The sequence below is a fragment of the Oratosquilla oratoria genome, chromosome 44 (assembly GCF_046742065.1).
Source record: "Oratosquilla oratoria isolate Oo_2021 chromosome 44, ASM4674206v1, whole genome shotgun sequence".
NCBI classification, from domain to species: Eukaryota; Metazoa; Arthropoda; class Malacostraca; order Stomatopoda; family Squillidae; genus Oratosquilla; species Oratosquilla oratoria.
Genome location: NC_134820.1, coordinates 17,448,715 through 17,458,228, shown reverse-complemented (window position 1 = coordinate 17,458,228; position 9,514 = coordinate 17,448,715). Strand labels below are relative to the sequence as shown.

Sequence of the window (9,514 nt, the reverse complement as noted above, 5' to 3'; positions counted from 1 at the left end):
CTTTAGCCGAGCAAAGGAGAGTAACCTAGTACAGGAAAAAAGAATCTAATCCAGAGGAAGATAAAGTGATCAATTTTGATAACAGCAGTTCATCGACTTTGTGTTTATTTTTTTATTTTTTTATTTTTTTTTGGAGGGGGAAGGGGGAGGGGACACGGGGAAGGAGAGTGGAGGAAGAGAGAGGGTAGACGGGAGCGGAAAGAGGGAAGAGGGGAATGGGAAGAGGGGAGAGAAAGAGGGGGAAGGGAGGAAGGGAGAGGAGAGACGGGGGTGGGAAAAGGGAGGAGAAGAGTAGGAGGAGGGGAGAAGTGGGACGGGAGAGGGTGGACGGAAGAGGGGAGACGGGGGTGGAAAGAGGGAAGAGGGGAAAGGGGAATGGGAAGAGGGGAGACGGGGAGGGGGAATGGAGAGGGGAGACGGGAGTGGGAAGAGGGAAGAGGGGAGAGGGGAGTAGGAAGAGGGGAGAGGGGAGGAGGAGGGGGAAGGGGGAGGGGGGAGGAAGAGGGGAGATGGGAGTGGGAAGAGGGGAGTGAAAAGAGGGGAGAGGGGGAGGGGAAGGGAGAGGGGAGACGGAAGTAGTAAGAGAGGAGAGGGGAGTGGGAAGAGGGGAGAGGGGGGATGGGGAGACGGGAGTAGGAAGAGGGGAGACGGGAGTGGGAAGAGGGGAGAGGGGAGTGGGAAGAGGGAAGAGGGGAGAGGGGGAGGGGGAAGGGAGAGGGGAGACGGGAGTGGGAAGAGGGGAGAGGGGGAGGAGGAAGGCAGAGGCAGATGAGAGTGGGAAGAGGGGAGAAGGGATAGGGGGAGGGGAGACGGGACTGGGAAGAGGGGAGAGGGGAGTGGGAAGAGGGGAGAGTGGGGAGAATGGAGGACTGTTTCAACACTCTTGTAAAGTGAATCTGAAGGATGAACTCGAGTTCATAAGGGGTACAGACCCTTTAAAGCCCCATTCATTCCGGAGTCCGCCTCGCAGTTTCATTTTTTTAACCAAAAAATATATATAAAGTATGTCATCGTCACACTTACCGATCTCATTCTTCAACAAGCAAGTCAATATATAAATAATAATCAATACATGGATCAATACGGATAAAGAAAATGTTTACCGTCAAATATATAAATAATAATCAATACATGGATCAATACGGATAAAGAAAATGTTTACCGTCAAATATATAAATAAATTAATACATGATTGAATGAATTGATCAAATAAGTCTATTTCTCGTCAATCTTTTGCTTGAGTTAATATTGTGAGGTTATTTTCGTTGCGTGTAAAGCGTTAATAAAATTCTACTATTTTCACAATTTACTTCGATAACCAAGATAACAACTGTAGAAATATCAAGTTTTCTTCCACTTTATTCTCTTTGTTTCAGTAGATAGCATTTGGTACAAGATCACCACTTTCCGCTTATTGTTAGTGACATATACCCCTTACACATTAGAATTTGTAATTAATATTTCTAATTGTTGATTGTGCCCTAAAGAGAGGTAAACAACAATTTTCTATCAGTGAACAAACTGTTTCCCCATCATTATCATCATCATCATCATCATAATATCATCATCATCATCATCATCGTCATCACCACCACCACCACCGCCATCATCATCATCATCATCATCATCATCATCATCATCATCATCATCATCATCACCAACATCATCATCATCATCATCATCATCATCATCATCATCATCATCATCATCATCATCATCATCACCACCACCATCATCATCATCATCATCATCATCATCATCATCATCATCATCATCATCATCATCATCATCATCATCATCATCATCATCACCTCCACCACCACCACCACCATCACCATCATCATCATCGGTCATTAAAAGTCGATTACTTTGGGATCTCGTTCTTGTCAATGCCTGGTTCGATAGTACCGACCTATGTCTTCTATATTATATTCTTTTACATTGTATGTGATCTCTTATCATGCCTGCCATCTCCTATTGTATAGTTAGCAATACACGTGTACCATCTGGTACCATCAACTGTCACACTCATTTTTTTTTTTTTTTTTTTACTTGTACTATCTATTTACTCCGGTTTCCTTCGACCTAGATTGCTCTCTCTCTCTCTCTCTCTCTCTCTCTCTCTCTCTCTCTCTCTCTCTCTCTCTCTCTCTCTCTCCTTCTTACATTGCTCTCTTCCTTTTTAAATATTATCACAATCATCGTTCTCCTTTCTAATCTCTGTGTCTTTGTCTCCATTAGCTTCGTTAGCTTCCATGTTTCATATTCGTAGATCATAGCTGGGAGTGTGTTCTGACTATCAAATGACAAGCTTTACTAGCAAGACAATGAAACCCCAGAAAACATATCTACCGAAAAATTAACCCCTCGAAAACTCAATATTGAGTTTTCTCTACATATTAATATATCACACATACACTCACATGCAAATACATATACACACCACGCACGTACGCACACACACACACACACACACACACACACACACACACACACACACACACACACACATATATATATATATATATTATGTGTGTGTGTGTGTGTGTGTGTGTGTGTGTGTGTGTGTGTGTGTGTGTGTGTGTGTGTGTGTGTGTGTACATGTCACAGAATTCTGGAGATATTTTTTACACTCGCTCATCTACAGTAGTGCGACAAACAACTCAAACTGAGGCCAGGGTTGTGATTGTCATTGGCATCTTCAATCGCTTAGTGACTTAGAAATCTTTCTCTTCGTCTCTCTTTTCTCTCCTATGCCCCAGCAAAAGGCTTTCCTACTTTATTGCCTCCAAAATTACCTTTTCCTTACGAAATCAGTGTTATTCTGTTAAAACGACTCTTGTCTTTCTTTGAGCTAAACTGCACAATTTCATTGTTATAAGGTCGACGCTCTTCACCTCTCATTAGGATCACCCTTTTAGGATCAAAATCTCATTGTGCCTTTTGAATCTCTTTATTAAAGTTATCAAACACCTTTAACACTCCCAGTAGGACGTTCTGGAAACCTCGGTGCGTTATAGTCCTTAAGTATAGAAGCACTTGTTATAGCAGACATACTTTGCTTCACTGTGACGTCACCATTTTTTCATGTCTTTAGATCCTCTCGACACGCCTGCCATCTCGATTCAAAACAGGTTACATTTGGGTAAAAAAAAAAAAAAAAAAAAAAAAAAAAATCTGATTTAATTTAGATGTCGATTGGGCCTCGATGCAAACTGGGTCTCGATCGTTTCAGACTCCATTCAGACCTGAGACCGTTATCCTTCAATATCACTAAACCATCTGGTGGGACTACTGGCCAAAACCTAGTGGCAGTTAGTGGTTGTTTAGCAACTCTATCCTGTTGTCTCCAGGAGTCTTAGGAACAGTAACGCATAAATACGCGGGTAACACAGGTTGGATTCGACATAATATTACGCCTACGGACCGAAAAAATGATATTCACTCTCATGTATAAGTCGCTCCCTTTGTTTCTGGAGCCTCCCCTCAGCTGAACAAGATCGTCTGGCATAGGCTTGGATAAGAAGGATAAAAAAAAGATAGCCATCGGGTTTGCGTCTGTGAAGGAAGTCTTATCGTCATTGACTTCCTCTTCTCTTAGCTTATCAACTAAAGCAGCGATTCTCAATGCGGGACCTTGAAGCCCCTTTGAGGTCTACGTCATCTTCCAAACCGGCTCACATACCGAGAACCAGAATACCAGACGTTTTCATTCAGTGTTCAAACGATCTTCAAGAGGTTAAGAAGCAGCGTTACACTAATGTTGGAAACCATTGCCTTTAAGTCTACAAGTTATTTATATGATCTTGACTTTCTCATAAATCAACATGCCCTTCACCATCATCTTCTCTCCCTCTTCATCCCCATACCTTCATCCATATCCTCTTCATTATCTTCATGAATTTTACCTTGTACTCATGTCCCTCTACCTTCTTCCGTCCCTTCCCTCTTTCCCTCTCGCTCTCTAAAATTTTGATTAATTTCAGCTTCTGTTCATGCCCTTCCCAACCTTTTCTTGTTCGAACTCTTTGTGTATATCTTAAGACCCTAACCCTGCTTACCCCCCTCCCAACCTCCTGCCGTCTACCCCTTCAATCTGGGCCGTTCCTCTTGCAGATGCCTTTCGCTGTAACATCCCTCCCTGTGTCACCGGAACCTACAACATCTCGACAAGGTTTGGCCCTGTGGTCATGAGTGGTCAACCCAGAAGGGCGTTTTTCTTTCTCTTTTCAATGGGAACTTCGACTTTATCAGTCACCTTCCTGTGGGCGGAATGGCCGAACCTCACAGGCCCACGACGTTATCAGAGGGTATAGGCTGTCTAGGGGTGAACTCTCAGTTAGTCACACTACTGTAGGGGACGGTAGCGAACTTGTAATACCCCGCGAGGTTCAGAATGGGTCAGAACTGTGAGCCCTGAGGTACTCCGCCCTTAACAAGGTCTTCCTGGGCACGGTCTGACCCGAGTGATATCTGATGGTACCGACTATGGTCAGCCAAACTGAGAATGCGTGGGTAAAAGAGAAGTGTTAGGACAATCTTCGTGGCCATGTTCGGTATGAAACCGTAAAACCGACCAAAGCCAAGACCAAATGGCCGGTGTAGGTTCAAAGGATCTCACAAGTCGGAGGCCTTTGCAGGGTGCAGGTAAGGAGGACTTCAGGTGTCCCGGAGCACCTTGAGGGTAAGACTGGCACCTTGAGTGTGTACAGGGGAAGGGAAGTGTTGGAGAGGAGTTGCAGAGGTCAACCCTCCCCGTGCATGCAAGCAAGCAATAGCCTTTTGCCTCATATTGTTATTTTCTATCGCCGAGCACGCAGTCTTGCATCCTCCTCCTCCTCCTCCTCCTTTTCCTTTCGTCATTCCTGATCTTCCTCGAACTCAAACTCCTTCCGCTCCGTTCTTTCCCAAACAGTTTCTTTTCATCTTCCAGACTCTCCCGTTCCATAACCTTCTTATCTCCCACCTCTTCCTCTTCCCTATCCTCCTCCTCTTCCTCCTCCCTATCCTCCTCTTCCACTCCCCTACCCTCCTCCTCCTCTTCCTCTTCCCTATCCTCCTCCTCTTCCTCCTCCTCCTCGCACCAGCCATCTTCGCTCAAGCACGGCTTTCTTGCGGGCGAACTCACCAGCGCATCGAAGGAGTATGCCAAAAACGCTCACAGCGCCAAGGCAGATCTAGCCAAGCACGCTTGCCAATATCGTCTTAGTTTACTTCTATAATAAATTTTATGACCATTTCATTCTTAATCTTTTCTCTGATGTTGGTTACATATACCTACCTACCTACGTATACATATGTATCCACACACACACATACACACACACATACATATGTATATATATATATATATATATATGTACGTGTGTGTGTATGTATGTCTGTAGTATCTCCTTCAATTGGATAAAATACTGAATTTTCTTCCATTTGAGGTTGATATACCTTTCAATTGTCCACACACTGGTCATGACACATCTCTCTTGATCAACCTCTATGGACCAGAGGTACACATTTCTGACTTTAATCTTAAGGTTAGACGATTCTAGTCGGGTGAGAGAGGGTCACCCGATACAGAGGTTGATGCAAAAATGGAACAAAGTTGAGAAAAAAGAGTTGATAACCTCACCTTGAATTGACGTCTTCAACCTCCTTGATTCGAGATTTTTTTTTCAACTTTTCTTTTTTCTTGTTCTTCTAGCCACACATATTCGATCATCGTTTCTGTTCTGAATAAAAATACATAAACATCAATAGAATTGTTAGTAATACACACACACACACACACACACACACACACACACACACACACACACACACACACACACACACACACACACACACACACACACAAATATATGTGTATATATATATATATATATATATATATATATATATATATACATATATATATATATTATATATATATATATATATATATATATATACAGATATATCTATATGAAACATAAGAATTACGAAAATAAAACACACAAATATATACACACAAACAGATCATGTCATTCCATCCTTAGGCTTAAGACAGAGTGGGATGATTCTGCGTTTGTTGCAGGAGGACGGTGGAGTTGAAGAAGAGGAGCAGAGGAAGATGGAAGAAGAAAGGAGGAGGATAGAAGAGGAGGAGAGGAGGATAGAAGGGGTTAGGGTGGATGGGGGAAAAGGGGTGGAGATAGTGGTGGTTGCTGTGACGTAAGTAGGTCTGGTTAGTTGCGGTATAGGTGGTATTAGTGGTAGGTATGTTAGTGATGATGGTATTAGTATGGGTGGTCATGCCGTTGCTGGATGTAGATGTGGTTGTTAATGGCTGTTGCTCTAGGACAAAGTAAGAATATAGTGATAACGACATTGAATTTAGTGAAAATGGTAGTTAGTGATATTGATGGGATAGTGGTGAAGCTTATGGAAGATTCTTTAGTGGTAGTGAAGGGTAGTGTAGATAGTACTTAGTGGTAGCAGCGATGACGGTAATGAAGATTTTTATATGGGCGTAGTGGTGGAGGTGGTGGTAGTGGTAGAGGTAGAGGTGGTGGGAGTGGGAGTTGGGGAGTGGGGGGAGGAGTGGGGGAGTGGGGGGGGCTCTGCACTGGTAGATCAATACAGGTGAGACTCCAATACTCGCCCACCTGTCCTAGAGCCCCGAGTCATCTAGTTTACTAGCTAGAGCACTGGCTCTCTCCATCAACTATCTAGCCAGGGGTGGGTGACCGGAGGATAGAAAGTTGAGTTGAGATTGAATGGTATCTATCTGGGTACAGGATTTATCTTGGTCGCAGTTTGGATAAGAACGCACACGCACGGACATATGCGCACACTGACACACACGTACACACGCACACACAGGCGCGCGCGCACACACACTTACACACACACACACATACACACACACACATACAAACACACGCACACACAAACACACACACACACAAACACATACAATATGCTTAATACATATACAGTATATACATACATATATATACCCGCCTCTCTCTCTCTAACGATATGTGTATGTTTTTGTGTGTCCTCGCGCGCGTGTGCATGTCTGAGTGTGCAAGCAAGCGCGCATGCGTGTGTGTATTTGTGTGTATGTGTTTGTGTGTGTATGTGTAAGCGTTCCCTTGAGTGTGTGCGAGTGTGTGTTTGCGTAGGCGTTCGCTTGTGTGTGTGCGTGTGTGTGTGTACGAGTGTGCGTGTGTGTGTGTGTGTGTGTGTGTGTGTGTGTGTGTGTGTGTGTGTGTGTGTGTGTGATTGTGTGTGTGTGTGTGTGTGTGTGTGTGTGTGTGTGTGTGTGTGTGTGTGTGTGTGTGTGTGTGTGTGTGTGTGTGTGTGTGTGTGTGTGTGTGTGTGTGTGTGTGTGCAATCGTGTTTGTATGTGCAATCGTGTGTGTGTGTGTGTGTGTGTGCGCGATCGTGTGCGTGTATATGTGTGTGTATGTGTGTCTGTGTTTGTGTGTGTGTGCGTACACGTGTGTGTATTTGCATATGTGTTCGCACGTGTGTGCATATGTGTGTGTGTGTGTGTGTGTGTGTGTGTGTGTGTGTGTGTGTGTGTGTGTGTGTGTGTGTGTGTGTGTGTGTGTGTATGTGTTTACTTTTTTTTCTTGCGTGCCTGTATGCATGAGAACTGATGGCCCATTTTTACTATATTTGTGCAAATGTTTTTACAAAAATCGATGTGGATTTCAAGATTCTCTATTGTATATTATTACAGAATTACTACCTTCATTACAATTCCTTTTCTCACATTTTTATTTATTTATTATTTATTTAATTATTTATTTATTTAGTTTCATTTCCCTATCAAGTGCGCTGTTAGGGTAATCGGAAACGTGCTGTTCTCGCACTCGCTCGGTTATGGGCTCGAGTCCCGCACGCCTTTCCGATTCCCAGCAGTGACTGTTACCTGCCCCAGTCCAAGAAGCGCATAGGGCAAAGGTGACGGCTTCGGCCGCAGCCACTCAGCGCCTCCTGGCGTAGGCTCCTCTCCTTCTATCTTTGACTAAAATGTCCAATTTCAGTTTCTTCTTGTCGAGTGTGTCACTTTATTTCCTATTGTTCGTGAAGACTACGCAAGTGTTCCTCTGTTGTATGTGTACATATGATGTTGTATATACATGTAAATATAAATCCCATTCACTTCTGGAACGGAAGTTTCTTTAATCTTAGAGTACTTTGTGATACGAATGTTTGTTGAAAGTCTCCTAATATATACATATATGTATATATACATATACATATATGTATATATACATATATGTATATATACATATATCACGTAGAAATCACTGTTGGAGTAGAAAAGACTGGAAACGGGGAATCTATATATTTCGATTGCAAACTGCAATCCTCTTCAGTAGATGAAGAGGATTGCAGTTTGCAATCGAAATATATAGATTCCCCGTTTCCAGTCTTTTCTACTCCAACAGTGGTTTCTACGTGATTGACAAATGTGTGATTACATTTTTCACCTGTAATATATATATATGTTTCTATATATATATATATATATATAAATATATATATATACATATACATATATATATATAATGACATGATATGGCTGTAGCTTGACTTAAGTAATGTTCTGATTTCTCATTCTGTCTCAAGTGAAAAAAATTCTTCAAATGTGTATGTAGAGAATCTAAAAGAATAAAAGAATGATTTGTCTGTTCATGAAAGCGAGAACGACTCGTAACAGAAGTAGCGAGGTTGAGGTCTGCGTGATATAAACAAACACTAGCAGACGAGCCTACGCCCCCATCTTGACTAACGACTCGTTATGCCCTTTCCAGCTCCGTGACCGAGCCGGCTGATGCAGCTTTCCATGACGGCCACTTCATCGAGAAGGAAATCACATAGACGCAACGCCGAAGCTTCCAGACCACCCGTCATTCTCCCCCCTCAGAGCCCCTCCAAGTACACACCTGCCTCACCATCGAGAAACAAGGAAGGAAACAGGCAGTAAACTAAAACAAAACAAGCGTAGATATTCTGTAGCGGCATGGATGGAATCCCCCCCTCAACCTAACCACTTCACATCTACTCCCATGCCTGGAACGGAACCTGCTAGTAGACAGTCCAGATACCTCAAGCTAGCCAGTGTCATCTAGAGAAGAAAGAGCTGAGACAAATAATGTACTAGTTACTAATCCCCATAGTAAAACTATCAGAGTCAGTAATCACCTAACCACAAACCCACAAACACATGCACACGCACGCGCAGGCACATGCAGCTCGGCAAAAAAATAATCACAATCCTGTAGCAACATATATACATATATATATATATATATATATATATATACATATATACATATATATATACATATATATATACATATACATATACATATATATATATACTTACATATATATATATATATATATATATATATATATATATATATATATATATATATATTTGTGCCCTAGCAAACTGGTAAATCTTAGAGGCTCGTTTATTTTGTAACATTGAAAGAACAAGATCCTTGACTCCTAA

The 9,514-nt window shown here is 42.5% G+C and overlaps 1 protein-coding gene across 10 annotated transcripts in view; it reads left to right on the top strand.

Moving 5' to 3' along the window:
* Positions 1 to 9,277, top strand: part of LOC143022429 (protein tipE-like) — an 86,491-nt gene extending 77,214 nt beyond the window's left edge. For 8 of the 10 annotated variants that reach the window (XR_012966052.1, XR_012966053.1, XR_012966054.1 and 5 more), the window contains one exon: positions 8,808 to 9,277. Coding sequence is in view for 3 of the 10 variants with exons in the window: in XM_076180648.1 (XP_076036763.1) it covers positions 8,808 to 8,874 (67 nt within the window). In the remaining 7 variants the exon portion in view is untranslated. Of the gene's footprint in view, positions 1 to 4,116; positions 4,175 to 8,807 lie in introns of those variants that run through there. The other 2 variants (XM_076180649.1, XR_012966055.1) reach the window with 2 other exon arrangements.
* The last annotated feature ends 237 nt before the right edge of the window (positions 9,278 to 9,514 follow it).